This window comes from Pan paniscus, chromosome 1, assembly GCF_029289425.2.
Source record: "Pan paniscus chromosome 1, NHGRI_mPanPan1-v2.0_pri, whole genome shotgun sequence".
NCBI lineage: Eukaryota > Metazoa > Chordata > Mammalia > Primates > Hominidae > Pan > Pan paniscus.
This window is the reverse complement of record NC_073249.2, coordinates 81,811,898-81,827,816: the sequence shown is the minus strand read 5'-3', so window position 1 is coordinate 81,827,816 and position 15,919 is coordinate 81,811,898. Positions and strand designations below refer to the sequence as shown.

General features: G+C 38.3%; 1 protein-coding gene across 14 annotated transcripts in view; it reads left to right on the top strand.

Annotated features, from left to right (window-relative positions):
* Positions 1 to 178: 178 nt before the first annotated feature.
* DCAF6 (DDB1 and CUL4 associated factor 6) overlaps positions 179 to 15,919 on the top strand; it is a 138,418-nt gene continuing 122,677 nt past the window's right edge. For 3 of the 14 annotated variants that reach the window (XM_057302200.1, XM_057302198.1, XM_055111985.1), the window contains exons 1-2: positions 211 to 289; positions 15,373 to 15,434. Coding sequence is in view for 8 of the 14 variants with exons in the window: in XM_034939760.2 (XP_034795651.1) it covers positions 506 to 602; positions 15,373 to 15,434 (159 nt within the window). In the remaining 6 variants the exon portion in view is untranslated. Of the gene's footprint in view, positions 603 to 646; positions 847 to 7,307; positions 12,370 to 15,372; positions 15,435 to 15,919 lie in introns of those variants that run through there. The other 11 variants (XM_063604173.1, XM_063604172.1, XM_063604167.1 and 8 more) reach the window with 8 other exon arrangements.

Below are 15,919 nucleotides of genomic sequence, written 5' to 3'. Positions count from 1 at the left end.
CTCGAGAGCGAGAGACTACAGAATTGAGTAGCTTCTCTCTCTACTCGTCTTTTATCCCTAGCGACTTAAGGATCTGGTTAGAGTGGCCCGAATGCATTCTTCCAGGGTGAGGGCAGCCGCGGCACACACCAGCCTCAGTCCCCAGGGTGGTCGTCATCTCGCGAGAAAGGGTTGGCGGGGAGGGTATCCAGGACGAGGAGAGGGAGGAGTCGCCATCGCCTCCGCCTCCGCCTCCTCCTGTTGGAGGGGGGCTGAGGGAGGAGACTGTTGCTGATCTTTGGATGTTCTGGTTAGTCTAAGGAGAGTATGAGGCGAGCTCCGGCCCGGGTGCGGCCGGGCTTCGGGGGCCCAGGCGCCGCTGCTGCCACCGCCATCTAACGCTGCGCCCTGGAGGCCCGGCGCGCGGATGGTGCCGGTGCGGCTCGGGTGTTGAAACGGGTGTCCCCTCCCCCTCCTCCCCTCCCCCACGCGGTGGTCTCCCCTCTCACCCGGCTCAGGCAGAGCCATGTCTCGGGGTGGCTCCTGCCCACACCTGTTGTGGGACGTGAGGAAAAGGTCCCTCGGGCTGGAGGACCCGTCCCGGCTGCGGAGTCGCTACCTGGGTGAGCGGGGGCCCCGGGGCGGAGGCGCTGAGGTCGCCGCCTAGAGTGGGGGAGGGGGCACGCTGCCGGGTCTGTTGGAGGTGGGACGGCGTCTCGGTGGGGGCGCCCGGAGACTCTGGGGTGTTGGGTGGGGCCTTGGTCGCCGAATCCCGTGCCGGTGCCTCCCCCAGTCAAGCCCCCTGTGCATGCTGCCAGCCGCCGCCCTTGCTGGGTTTTTCTCGGAGGGCCGGGCCGTGGGCCGAAGGTACTGGCTTGTAAAGGTGTTGGGGTCGCTAATGGGTTGGGACTCGGGGGACTTGCGGAACCTCCAGGAGCTGCCGCGTTTAGAGCAAAAGTTAGCTCTTTTGCTCTTTTCCAGCGCGCTTTCCCCGCTCAGCCGACCTTCAATCTCCAGAGGGTTTAGGTGTCGGCTGCGACGCGTTGACCACCCTCAGGGACTTCACGCTCCAGACAGAATCCGTGTAAACTGTTTTTGCGGCGCTGAGCCAAAACCTAAAAGTGATAGCTGAGCTCTCCCCACCCCCGCGCGCTCTCCCAGTTCCACTCTGCGCTTCAGTTCGTTTTGACCGCTTAAAGGTGGTGTAGAGTTTCACGTTCCTCTTCCCACCCCTGGAAAACACACTTGGCATTTACAGTTTCGTAGTTAAGCTTTCTAAAAACAACCTTCAGTACTTGGGGGAACAGTATTCCGCTTTTTTCGTTTTGCATAATCTTTTTTTTTTTTTTTTTTGAGGATTCTAGGTCACGCCCGAGTCAACTAAAAAGTTTGGTTTCTTAAAAATGGACGTACTTAGTAAAGGTCTTTTTTGTTTCTTCCTGTATACTCTTCATTACTCTTTCTTTCTATTTGGAGATACGGCAAACAACATCATAAAATTTTTTTCTTTCCAGTTTTGCCACTTGCTAGTTAAAAAGTGTTTGTTGCTCTCATTTGAGTTCAAGTAAAGAGAAGAAAATGAAATCTCATTACAACCAACAGTTCTGGTTTGTAAATTATTTAAGAAAAGTTAGCATGCAATTTTTAAATTCTTTTTAGTGTCTCAAGTAAAATACGAATACATTTTGTTTATAAAAAAATAAAAATGAAGCAAAAATCCCTTTGATCCCTCCCATTCAATTTCACTCCGCCACCCTTAGAAATAATATTTTCTGTTTTCTGAATATTCTTCCAGACCTTTTTGTTTGCATTCTTACAAGTACATATGTACATGTACAAATGCTGGGGTGTGTGTGTGTTTGTGTGTGTGTGTATGAGAGAGACACCTGAATGCATGGTGTCATATTGTAAACATTGTTTTCGCTTCTCCACATTTTGGAGATCTTTCCATGGCAGTAAAAATAGATTGATTCTGTCTTTTAAATTATTACATAGTAGGTAACATTATGAAGTACCATAGGGTACTCAACCTTTCTTCTTTAAGTGGACGTTCGCCCTTACAGCATTTTAATGAACATCATTCTACAAGCTTCTGTGCATTTGTTGTAGGATAAGTACCTAGAGTGGTGATTAATCATTTTAAAATTGAATATAGCTAGAGTCTGGTTTTTTAAACTATTTACCAAAAAAAGTGTGCAGTATTTCTTTTAGAATTTATTTGCGGAGAACTTAATTTTAGCTTAATAAAACAAACGTTAACATTGTTTTGCATGGATACATTTATAATTTGGTCCTTTATCTCAGTTGGACAGTTTAAGTACTTGTATATAGTTCTGTATTTTAGTGTTTTCTTTTGGTTCAGTTACTTCAGCTATATCTACAAACGAGTTAATTAAAATATAACAAAACCATATACCTGTTTTTCCCCCTCCTACTCCAACTCCCTAATGGAAATGGAATTTGTGTATTGGGTCTAGGGGAATTGAAGGGTTCACTGACTGTATTAGAAAGCCTGAATTACAGTTTTTCAAATGTGTATGTATACATACAGGGAGTTCTTTATCTTAAATAATATTTTAGATATGATAATATATACTCTTAAAATAGGACATTTTTGGAATGACTTCCTTTAAAAGTGGTTTTCTAAGTACTTGAAAATACTTTTTGAAAGTATCGAAACTTGAAAATGTTTGCAAAGAACTAATTTATTGGCCTTTACCCTTAGTAGACCTTTACACTGTTATTCAACTCTTCTATACTACAATGCTAATCCTGGCTCTGCATTCAGGAAACAGCAAAATCCACATTGTTAATGTTTGAATTAGTGATGGTTTTTTTTAAAAAATGACTTTCCCTCCCAGTTTTATTGGGGTATAATTGACAATTAAAAATTGTTATATTTAAGGTGTAGGACTTGATAACTTCATATACAATCAAGTTAATTAACATATCCGTCATGTCACATAATTACCATCTTTTTTTGTGTGTGGCGATAAAATGACTATTATTATTAATTTTATTTTTTTGTTAGATAAAATGACTTTTTAAAGTACTGTACTCTTGGCTGGGCGCGGTGGCTTGCGCCTGGAATCCCAGCACTTTGAGAGGCCAAGGCGGGTGATCACTTGAGGTCAGGAGTTTGAGACCGGCCTGGCCAACATGGTGAAACCCTGGTCTTTACTAAAAATACAAAAATTAGCCGGGAGTGGTGGCGTACGCCTGTAGTCTCAGCTCCTTGGGAGGCTGAGGCAGGAGAATAGCTTGAACTTGGGAGGTGGAGGTTGCAGTGAGCCAAGATTGTGCCACTGCACTCCAGCCTGGGCGACAGAGGGAAACTCTGTGTCATAAATAAATAAATAAATAAATAAAATAAAGTATGGTACACTTATAAAGCCTTCCTTTTAAAAGTCAAATTCCAAGTTAGGATTTTCCTAAGGAAATAGATTCCTTTTTTAAAAGACTTCAATATTTAAACATTATGATTGTCTATCTACAGGGTTGTAGATTTAAGTGTTTTTCTGATACATTTTCATTATTTGTATTTCTACAGATTTTTTAGCAGTGAATTACTGCTAAATAGTAAAATTGGAATAGAACAAATGGATAAATTTTTCTTGTAGCATTTACATTTCCAGTTATTTCACCATAGCATGTGCCCTTTCAATGGTAATATTCAAGCTTTGTAATTGATTTTACTTAAACTGATTAATTACCTCCTTTCTTCCCATCAAAGAAAATTATACTTCACAAAACTTCCTATTATGTTGTGGGAATGAAGATGAATAATTTCCCAGATGTTATTTATGATTAAAAGATATGTTTACTTAGAGCTCCCAAATCCACAAGATTCACCTGGGCCAATAGAGTGTTGTTTTAGACTAGCATGGATTTAGAGGATAGGCCAGGGATTTTAATCTTTGTGAGCCCTATCTAAATTTCAATGTAGGATTCTTTTTTTTGGCGGGAGGTGGGGGGCAGGGTGAGGCAGGGTTTTGCTCTGTCCCCCAGGCTGGTGTGCAGTGGCACCCTCAGCCTCCACGTCCTGGGCTCAAGGCCATCCTCCCACCTCAGCCTCCTGGAAATTTTTTTTTTTTAAAGAATAATTATCAAAGTCAGAGATACCTGTAGGTTTAAATGTTTAAATGTAATAGTTTCTCAAATTACTGTATACTAGGTGTAGAGTAGTGCTTTTGGAAATCAGTGATTTATTAGCCACACAGATTTTATTATCCCATATATATACGGTTTTGTAAAGATAAACATTGTTAATAAAATAAACTATTATTTCAATACATTGCTTGTTTCTACTCATATTTCTTTCCTTTTGGACAGACACTCCTACAACTTTCTAACCCTTCTAAATTAAAAGATAGTAATTGATAAAAAAGTAATTTTAAGGTACTTCTCAAGGGAGTTATTTATTATAATGTATAAAATGTGTAAATTATGATTAGGCAGCCAGTGACAATTTTTTAGTGGAGATTGAATCTCATCTTTTTGTAAGGGGTTTATGAAGTCAGTGTCCTTTGAATATCATTAGAGTCAGTATGTACTGAAATGGATAATTTTGCGTGTAGATTACTCTTTAGTGCATCTTCAATACATCTGCATTCTAGATTACCAGGTTCTTCATAATATGTTGCCAAGTTACAGTATATTTATTATATGAAGATTAGTAACTTCTGACTTTTGCCTCTTTTTTTAGCCATTGGGGAAAAGTTAGTGAAATATTTGTATTTTGTTTCTTTAGTCTTGAAATTTCAGTGAAAGCTGAAAAATGTATGATTTTAGTATTGAAAAATGACAGTCAATTGTGACAAACGTTAAGATATACTGATAATTCCTTAAGGCAGGACACCAAAGGCATATAAGTAATCATAACAACCATAGACACTATGATAGCTCTACTGTGGGTTTCATTGCTTCCTAAAATAGGATGAATCAAGTTGTAAGTGCTTAGAAGGTTTAGAAGCTTCTGGTAGCATGGAGCTTATGTTACAAGTATGCTTTAGGTCAGTGTTTTTAAAATGTTTTAAAAATGATCCATGATAAAAGTACGTTTATGTGGCAACCTGTGATATACACAACAAAAATAAAGGATTCTCTAGGTGTATATATAAACCTTACTAGATGGGATGCATTCTGTTTTTTTTCATATTGTTACAACTGTTGGTATTGAACTGGTAGAATACGCACTAATGAGTCTCAGCTTGAGGTTTGGAAAATTGTTCTAGATGGTGTGTAGTTCTTGTAATTTAATGTTGCTTCAGGTTTAAGGTGGGCAGGCTTCCCCAAGTACTTGAAGGAGATTAAAAAAAAAATTTTTTAAACACTGCTGATGGCTCACAGGGAAAATGTAAATAGTGAAACTTCATGTACATCTTGGACAAAATAACTAGGGTCGAACACTTTTAAATCTTTTCGGGTAGATATCTATTGTGGGATTGCTGACTTGTATGGTAAGTATGTTTAACTTTATAAAAAACTTCCAGACTGTCTTCCAAAGTAATTCTACCATACTGCATTCCCACCAGCAGTATATGAGAGTTCCAGTTGCTCCACATTCTCATCAGCATTTGGTGTAGTGAGTCTTCCTAATTGTAGCCTTCATGGTAGGCGTGTAGAAATATATCATTGTTTTAATTTGCATTTCTCTTTTTTTTTTTTTGAGACAGAGTTTCGCTCTTGTCGCCCAGGCTGGAGTGCAATGGCATGATCTTGGCTTACCGCAACCTCCGCCTGCCGGGTTCAAGAGATTCTCCTGCCTCAGCCTCCCAAGTAGCTGGGATACAGGCATGCGCCACCACGCCCAGCTAATGTTGTATTTTTAGTAGACATGGGATTTTGCCATGTTGATCAGGCTGGTCTCGAACTCCTGACCTCAGGTGATCCACCTGCTTCGGCCTCCCAAAGTGCTGGGATTACAAGCATGAGCTGCTGTGCCTGGCCTTTAATTTGCATTTCTCTAGTGGTTAATGATGTTGAGTATCTTTTTGTGGCTTTTGTTTTTGTCATCCATATAGTCTGGTTAAATGTTCAGGTTTACCTTTTTAATATTGTAAGAATTCTATAATTCTTTATATAACAGTCCTTAATCAGATATGTACTTTACAAATATTTTCTGTCAGTTTATGTCTTTTTCTTAACAGGTTCTTTTATAGTTCATACTTTTTATGTCCTATCTAAGAATCTTTACCTAATCCAAGGTAACAAATATTTTTACTTTTTTTTTCCTGGAGATTTTCTCTTTTTACCTCTTACATTTAGGTCTGTGAACAATTTCGAGTTAAGTTTTACATATGTTGTAAGAGTCAAGTTTCATTTCTTTGCATATTAATGTGCAATTGATCTAACAGTGTATGTGAAAAGACTACTTTTTTCCCTTTGTTGAAAATCAATTGACCATAAATGTTTAAGTCAATTTCCTAGCCACATTCCATGGATCTAGCTTCATGTCTTTATACCGAGGATTGAAATCAGCTAGTGTGATACTTTAAACTTGGTCTTTTTTTTGAGACAGAGTCTTGCTCTGTCACCCAGGCTGCAGTGCAGTGGCTCGATCTTGGCTCACTACAAGCTCCGCCTCCTGGGTTCACGCCATTCTCCTGCCTCAGCCTCCGGAGTAGCTGGGACTACAGGCACCCGCCACCACGCCCGGCTAATTTTTTTGTATTTTTTAGTAGAGATGGGGTTTCACTGCGTTAGCCAGGATGGTCTCGATCTCCTGACCTTGTGATCTGCCCGCCTTGGCCTACCAAAGTGCTGGGATTACAGGCGTGAGCCACCGCGCCTGGCCGAAATTTGGTCTTTTTAAAAAAAATTTATAGTTATCCTGGCTATTCTGAACCCTTTCTATTTCCATAAAAATTTTAGAACTAGCTTGTCAATTTCTACAAAAAGACTTGGGATTTTGTGTTGAATCTATATATTATTTCAGGGAGAACTGACATGTTTACAATAGTGAATCTTCTCATCTATGGTTCTGGTTTGTCTCCGTGTATTAAGCATTCTTTGATTCTCTCAGCAGTGATTTGTATTTTTTGGTGTTAGGTTTATCCTTAAATATTTCATATTTGTAATGCTATTTTAGATGATATGTTTATTTATTTTTACTTTTTATTTGTACAAATTTATGGGTACATATGCAATTTTGTTACATGCATAGATTATGCTGCAGTCAAGTGAGGGCTTTTAAGGTATCCATCACCTGAATAACGTTCTTTGTCCTCATTAACGAATTTCTCATCATCCTCCCACCTCCTCATTCTTCCACTCCATTATGTATCATTCCACTCTTTGCATCTGTGTGAACACATTTGTTTAGAACACACTTATGAATCCGAACGTCATACTTGTCTTTGTGTGCCTGGTTTGTTTAACCTAAGATAATGACCTCTAGTTCCATCCATGTTGCTGTATATGACATGATTTCATTCATTTTTTTTTTATTTTTTTTTGAGATGGAGTCTCACTCTGTCGCCCAGGCTGTAGTGCAGTGGTGAGATCTCGGCTTACTGCAAGTTCCGCCTCTGAGGTTCACGCCATTCTCCTGCCTCAGCCTCCCAAGTAGTTGGGACTACAGGTGCCCGCCACCACGCCTGACTAATTTTTTTTTGTATTTTCAGTAGAGACAGGGTTTCACAGTGTTAGCCAGGATGGCCTCGATCCCCCGACCTTGTGATCTGCCCGCCTCGGCCTCCCAAAGTGCTGGGATCACAGGGGTGAGCCACGACGCCCAGCCTGATTTCATTCTTTGTTATGGCTGAATAGTATTCCATTGTGTATATATACCACATTTTCTTTACCTGTTCATCCATTGATGGACACTTGGGTTGATTCCATATCTTTGCTGTTGTGAATAGTGCTGCAGTAAACATACTGGTGCACATATCTTTTAGATATATTAATTTCTTTTCTTTTTGTAAAAATCTAGTAGTGGGATTGCTAGATGGAAAGATAGTTCTATTTTTAATTCTTGGAGAAATCTCCATACTGTTTTCCATAGAGGCTGTACTAATTTACATTCCCACCAATGGTATATAAGAGTTCCCTTTTTTTCACATGATAACCAACATTGTCTGTCTTTTTAATAAAAGACATTCTGACTAGGATAAGGTGATATCTCATTGTGAATTTGATTTGCATTTCTCTTATGACTGGTAATGTTGAGCATTTTTTCATATACCTGTTGGGTGTATGCTTTTGAAAAATGTCTATTCATGTGTTTTGCCTACTTTTTAATAGGATTGTTAGATTTTTTTGGTTGTTGAATCGTTTGAGTTCCTTGTATAGTCTGGATATTAGTCCCCTGTTGGATGAATAATTTGCAAATATTTTCTGTCATTCAACAGGATTGGTTGTCTCTTCAATCTGTTATTTCTTTTGCCATGCAGAAGCTTTTTAGTTTAATTGAGTCCCATTTGTCTGTTTTCTAGTATCTTTATAGTTTTGGGTCTTACACTTAAGTCTTTAATCCACCTTGAGTTGATTTTTATGTATTAGTGAGAGATAAGAGTTCAATTGCATTCTTCTGCATATGGATATCTAATTTTCTCGGCACCATTGATTGAAGAGGGCTTCGTTTCCACAGTGTATGTTCTTGTCGGCTTTGTCAAACATCAGCTGGCTGCAAGTATGTGGCTTTATTTCTGGGTTCTCTATGCTGTTCCATTGACCTGTGTGTCTTATTTTTATACCAGTAACCTGCTGTTCTGTTTAGTATAGTCTTGTAATATAATTTGAAGTTAGATAATGTGATGCCTCTGGCTTTATTCTTTTTGCTCAGCATTGCTTTGGCTATTGGGGCTTCTTTTTGGTTCCATATGAATTTTAGGATTGTTTTTTCTAATTTTGCAAAAAATTAACTTGGTATTTTGATAGGGATTGTATGGAATATGTCGGCTGCTTTGTACAGTATGATCATTTTAATGATATTCTTCTGAATATCCAGTGATCATGGGATGTTTTTCCATTTGTGTCATGTATAATTTCTTTTAGCTGTGTTTTGTAGTTCTCCTTGTAGGGATTTTACCTCTGGTTAAATATATTCCTAGTTTGTGTGTGTGTGTGTGTGTGTTTATAATTTCTTTTTTCTTTTTTTTTTTTTCGTTTTTGAGACGGAGTCTCACTCTGTCACCCAGGCTGGAGTGCAGTGGCACAATCTCGGCTTACTACAACCTCCGGCTCCCAGGTTCAAGCGATTCTCCTGCCTGAGCCTCCAGAGTAGCTGGGACTACAGGTGCGCACCACTATGCCCAGCTAATTTTTGTGTGTGTGTGTATTTTTAGTAGAGACAGGGTTTCACCATGTTGGCCAGGATGGTCTCACTCTCTTGACCTTGTGATCCACCCACCTTGGCCTCCCAAAGTGCTGGGATTACAGGTGTGAGCCACCACACCCGGCCTTTTTTTTTGTTATTTGTAGCTATTGTAAATGGGATTGTGTTCTTGATTTGGTTTTCATCTTGAATCATTATTGGTGTGTAGAAACACTACTAATTTTTGTATGTTGATTTTGTATCTTGCAAGTTTACTGAATTCATTTACCAAATCTAAGAGTTTTTTTTTTTTTTTTGAGACAGAATTTCATTCTGTTGCCCAGGCTGGAGTGCAATGGCACAATCTCAGCTCACTGCAAGCTCTGCCTCCTGGGTTCAAGTGATTCTCCTGCCTCAGCCTCCCGAGTAGCTGGGATTACAGACATGTGCCACCACACCCGGCTAATTTTTGTAGTTTTAGTAGAGACGGGGTTTCACCATGTTGGCCAGCTGGTCTTGAACTACTGACCTCAGGTGATCTGGCCACCTCAGCCTCCCAAAGTGCTGGGATTACAGGCATGAGCTACCGCGCCTGGCAAATCTAAGAGTTTTTGTGGGGAGTCTTTAGGTTTTTCTAGATATAAGATCATATCATCAGGAAACAGGGATAATTTCACTCCTTCCTTTATAATTTTGATGCCTTTTGTTTCATTCTCTTGCCTGATTGCTCTGGTTAGGACTTCCAATACTATATTGAAGAGTGGTGAAAGTAGGCATCCTTGTTTTCTTCCAGTTCTTAAAGAAATGCTTTCATCTTTTCCCTATTCAGTATGATGTTAGTTACAGGTTTATCATATATGGCCTTTATTATTTTGAGGTATGATCTTTCTATGCCTAGTTTACTGAGGGTTTTTCTTATGAAGGAATGTTGAATTTTATTAAATGCTTTTTTCGCGTCTATTAAGATGATCATATGGTTTTTGTCCTTCATTCTGTTGATATGATGTATCACATTTATTGATTTGCATATGTTGACCTATCCTTGCATTCCCGTTATAAAACCCACTTGATCATGGTGTATTATCTTTTTGATTTGGTGTTGGATTTGGTTTGCTAGTATTTTGTTGAGGATTTTTGCATTTGTGTTCATTAGTCTGTAGTTTTCTTTTTATTCTGTATCCTTTGTTTTGTGTCCTTCTTTGATTTTGTTATCAGGGTGATAATGGCCTTATAGAATAAGTTAGGGAGAGGCCTGTCCTTGATTTTTTGGAATAGTTTCAGGAGTATTGATATTACTTCTTCGTACATTTGGTAGAATTCGGCTGTGAAGCCATCTGGTACTGGGCTTTTCTTTGTTGGGAGATTGTAAAAATTACTGATTAATTCTTGCTGCTCATTATTGGTCTATTCAGATTTTCTGTTTCTTTTTGGTTCATTCTTGGTAGGTTGTGTTTTTCTGGGAATGTATCTATTTCCTGTAGGTTTTCTAGTTTATGAGTATATAGTTCATTATAGTCTGTGATGATCTTTGTACTTCTGTGGAATCAGTTGTAATGTCTCCTTTTTGATTTCTGATTTTATTTGGCTCTTCTCCCTTCTTTTCTTGGTTAGTCTGGAAAGTGGTTTCTCAATTTTTTTTATCTCTCTGAGGAACCAGCTTTTCATTTCATTGACCTTTTGTGGTTTTTTTTTTTCAGTCCATATTTCATTTAGTTCTGCTCTGATCTTTATTTCTTTTCTTCTGCTAGTTTTGGGTTTGGTTTTTTCTTGGTTTTCTGGTTCCTCGAGGTGCGTTCTTAGATTATTAACTTCTAATCTTTCTCCTTTTTGATGTAGGAATTTATTGCTGTGTTCTTCTTAGCACTGCTTTTGCTGTATCCCACAGGTTTTGGTATGTTGTGTTTACATTTTCATTTGTTTCAAAAACATTTTTTAAAATTTCTGTCTTAATTTCTTCATTGACCCTATTGTCATTCAGGAGCATGTTGTTTAATTGCTGTGTATTTGTAAGGTTTGTAAATTTTCTCTTGGTATTGATTTCTAGTTTTATTCTGCTGTTGTCTGAGAAGGCACTTGATGTGATTTCAGTTTTAAAAAATTTGTTGAGACTTTGTTTTGTGGCTTAACATATGGTCTGTCTTGGAGAATGTTCCATATGCTGATGAAAATATTGTATATTCTGTAGTTGTTGGATAGAATGTTTTGTAAATGTCTGTTAAGTTCATTTGGTCTAAAGTCCAGTTTAAGTCCAGTGTTTCTTTGCTGATTCTTTGTCTAGATGATCTGTCTAATGCTGTAAGTGGGGTGTTGAATTTTCACGCTATTGTGTTGCAGTGTATCTCTTTCTTTAGGTCTGGTAATACTTGTTTTATGACTCTTAGTACTCCAGTGTCGGGTGCAAATATGTATTTAGAATTGTTATATATTCTTGCTGAATTGGTCTCTTTAATATTATATAACGACTTTCTTAGTCCTTTTTTTTTTTTTTAACTGTTTTTAGATGGTTTTTTCTCTTGCCATTTTTAGGATTCACTCTTCACTTTGACTTCAGACAGTCTGATTATAATGTTGCCATGGTGGAGACCTTTTTACACTGTATTTGTCTGGTGATTGCTGAGCCTCTCATATCTGGATCTCTAAATCTCTTAACTAGCAGTCATCTGTCCTGTGCTGTGCCAAGGATGAAATAATTTTGTGTTTTGTCTCTCCTTGGTAGAGTTTGTCACCCCCAAGTAAGAACTAAGGCTCTGAGAAAATAAGTTTTGCCCAACCTAAGTGTAGTATGTTCAAGTCAGATATTTAAACCTAATCCAACATTTCTTGCCCCAACCATCTCTATAAGTAATAATTCTCAACTAGTCTAGTAAAGGAGATAGGTATGTGAATAAATTACAAAGTTGTAATTTATTTAATGGTTTAATGATTACACAACCATTAAAAATGAGCAATAGCTGTATATTTATTGTCATTGAAATACATTCACCATGTGTTATTTTATTTTATTTTTTTGAGGTGGAGTCTCACTCTGTTGCCCAGGCTGGAGTACAGTGGCATGATCTCAGCTCACTGCACCCTCCGCCTCCCAGGTTCAAGCGATTCTCCTACCTCAGCCTCCCGAGTAGCTGGGACTACAGGTACCCATCACCACACCCGGCTAATTTTTGTATTTTTAGTAGAGATGGGGTTTTGACATGTTGATCAGGCTGGTCCTGAATTCCTGACTTCAGGTGATCCACCCACCTCGGCCTCCCAAAGTACTGGGATTACAGGTGTGAGCCACCACGCACAGCAATCACCATGTGTTATTGAGTGGTAATACAGATTCCAGAACAGAATGAATATCATGATCCCAGTCATTTATTCACTGATTCAGCAAACGTATATTGAATGCATACTTTGTGGCAGGCACTGTATTAGGTATTTGGAATACATGGGTCAATAAAGCAGTGTTCTTACGGAGTTTATAACCTATTAATATAAAAGAATGCCAGAGTAGAGTCAGAATTATAAGAGGCAGCTTGAGGTACAGAAAGACTTGAGTTGGAAGCCACAATGGTAAGTTCATCCATAACAAGTGTGTAATTCTTGGGAGAAGATTCTTCATAGCTCTTTGGATTTCTGAACATCTTGGGAGCAGAGGCACTAGTCGTTTTGTTCTGGACTATCTTCTCAGTGAGGTTTATATAGTGAATAGCCTTGGAATATATAACAATTCTAAATATATATTTGCACCCAACACTGGAGTACTGAGAGCCTCTTGAGCCAAGGACAAATTTGTTGTTCAGTTTAATAATGTCTCCTTAGGGATAAAGGTCGGGCAGATTTGCTTGATAAAAGATTTAGGTTCCCCAAGTTCAAGATTCCTCAGCTGTGATTAAAACCCATTACATGCACAGCATCTATCCAGGCATCTTCAAGTTTCCCTATGAGACTTGGATTACAGGAAGAACCAATGTAAACCTGAAGCTCATACTGCTTGCCATACATGAGTAGTAAATTTTTTTGCCTCTGACTTAGGAGTTTGGTGTCTTTTGCTAGCATTCAAGAAAGGTAGCAGTCCAATTGGTTACCTTGCAAATAGGCCAGACCCTTCACAGCATTTAATAGCATTCAGATGTGAGTTTATTTTTATTTTAATTTGAGGAGGCTCAGTTTTATTAAGGTACTGTTCTTATTTTATGGTGGGTTTTAGCTTCTATTTCTTGGTATTACATTTAATTACTAAAAGGGTAGTGGATGTTTTTGCTAGTTTGCTCTAGAAGTACACTTTATTAGTTGTCTGGACGATGCAATAAATTTTATCTCCAAAGTCATGTATAAAAATGTCATTCAAAAGCTATCTATTTAGCCACAATGTGTTATACCTCTATACATGTTCTAATGTGCAAATGTCATATAGTAGAAGAGTTCTTGCTAAAACAGCTTACTTTATCTTCTATTCTTAGGTTCTGCCACCATTTTCTCCAGACTGAAGTGGCTAGAGCCATGTTTTCAAACGCAGGTTTTAAAATTTTGACAAAAAGTTTCCAATACTTTAATATTTTAATGTGTTTTAATTGCTGTCATATTGTTAATTTGAATACTTTGTTTCTTAACTCCTATAACTCAATGAGATTACCAATCCTTTGACCAAAAGGAAATGAGTTTTTAAAAATTTATCTTTTTTACTGAAGTTAGAATCTTTTTACAAGCGAAAATCTGATAAGTTAATTATCTGAAGTACAACCTACTTCATGAAAACATGTTACTGAATTTCTCTAAGTTGTTTTATTTCAGTAAGTTTAGAAACCATAGAGCATCTCCCTCCCCAAAATAAAAGCCCCCATAATTATCCATAATTTTTTTTTAACTTATATGTTCATCCTTTACCTAGCCATCTTACCAGTTAAATAACATGGAGAAAGAAGTAAAACAAATTGGCTTCAAGAGGCTCTTGATTTTGACATGGAATGGCAAGAAAGTGCAATAGAGAAATCTGCCCTTTGTGACAGTATACAGAAAGTATAGGCAGATACAATTTTATGAGAGATCTCAGCCTGATTACTTAATTATTGTTCTTTGTCGTAAATTCAGCCTTCTTTCATTACAGCTTCTGAATAAACATGCTTTTTGATCTGTGTTTGGTAAAGATGATTCATTCCTTAAAGGGACAGATTTCTCTTTTTCAAAGAAGGAACTTGCTCTGTTTTTGCAGTATTTAAACTGTTCTGCTATTGATGGACATTTATGCTGATTTTTAATGCCAGATTTCATCATTGTAATGTTAACTTTAACGTTTCTGAAATTGAGAAATGTTTAAAAATAGTTGGTACTTACTATTGCTGTTTGCCATCCTATTTAAAATTAAAAACCTTACTACCTACCTCCAGTCATCTTTTATCTCTTTTTCCTGCTTTATTTTTCTGCATAGCACTATACTAACTTATAGCACTTATACCGATTATTGTTTTTCTCCTCTCATAAGCAGGTAGAAATCTTTTTGTTTTATTTTACCATCGTAAAATATACTTTACCTGACACAGAGTGAGTGCCCAATAAATATTTGTTGAATGAATAAATGAAGAAATGTACGAGTGTTTATTGTGGTCCAGATACTGTGCTAAGCCCTTTCTGTCCTTAAAATAACTACAGGCCGGGCGTGGTGGCTCACACCTGTAATCCTAGCACTTTGGGAGGCCAATGCGGGTGGATCAGTTGAGGTGAGGAGTTTGAGACCAGCCTGGCCAACATGATGAAATCCTGTCTCTACTAAAAATACAAAAGTTAGCTGGGCGTGGTGCTGTGTGCCTGTGATCCCAGCCACTTGGGAGGCTGAGGAAGGAGAATTGCTTGAACTTGGGAGGCAGAGGTTGCAGTGAGCTGAGATCGTGCCACTGCACTCCAGCCTGGGCAACAGAGTGAGACTGTGTCTCAAAAAACAAACAAACAAAAAACTGCATGAGGTAGAGGTATTCTAATGAGGAAACTAAGTCTTAGGCGGAGGTTAAATTGCCCAGTATCACTCAGTTTATAAATGGTGGAGCTGAAATTAGAGCATGAATTTACTTTTCATGCCAGATCCTAGGCTCCTAATTTCTGTGTTATATTTTTCTCAGTATTTGTGTGATTTACTTAATCTGTTCTTTCTTTTTAAACAGGAAGAAGAGAATTTATCCAAAGATTAAAACTTGAAGCAACCCTTAATGTGCATGATGGTTGTGTAAGTAATAGTTAATTCTCAACTCTGAAGGGATTTGATACTAAGTGTTTAAGTGTTTGATGAAATGTCCCAATCCTCCCAGAAAGGATTGTGACTATAATAAAATGGGAGAATAAAGTTTTACATTAAAATATAAAATTATATTTTGAATCTAGAAGAGTGTATGCAAGATTTTTTAAAGTGCAGATGAGTTTTCTAATATTATTGAAAGGCTTCCATCTCATTCACTGTACTGAAACTGCTTTTGTGACTTCATGTCTCCAAATGTAGTGTTCACTTCTTAGAAACTTTAGACATATCACTCAAACATATCCTCTTTTTTTTTCATACTTTTTTTTGTTTGTTTTTGTTTTTGAGACAGAGTCTCGCTCTGTTGCCCAGGCTGGAGTGCAGTGGCGCAATCTCAGCTCACTGCAAGCTCAGCCTCCCTGCAAGCTCCGCCTCCCGGGTTCACGCCATTCTCCTGCCTCAGCCTCCTGGGTAGC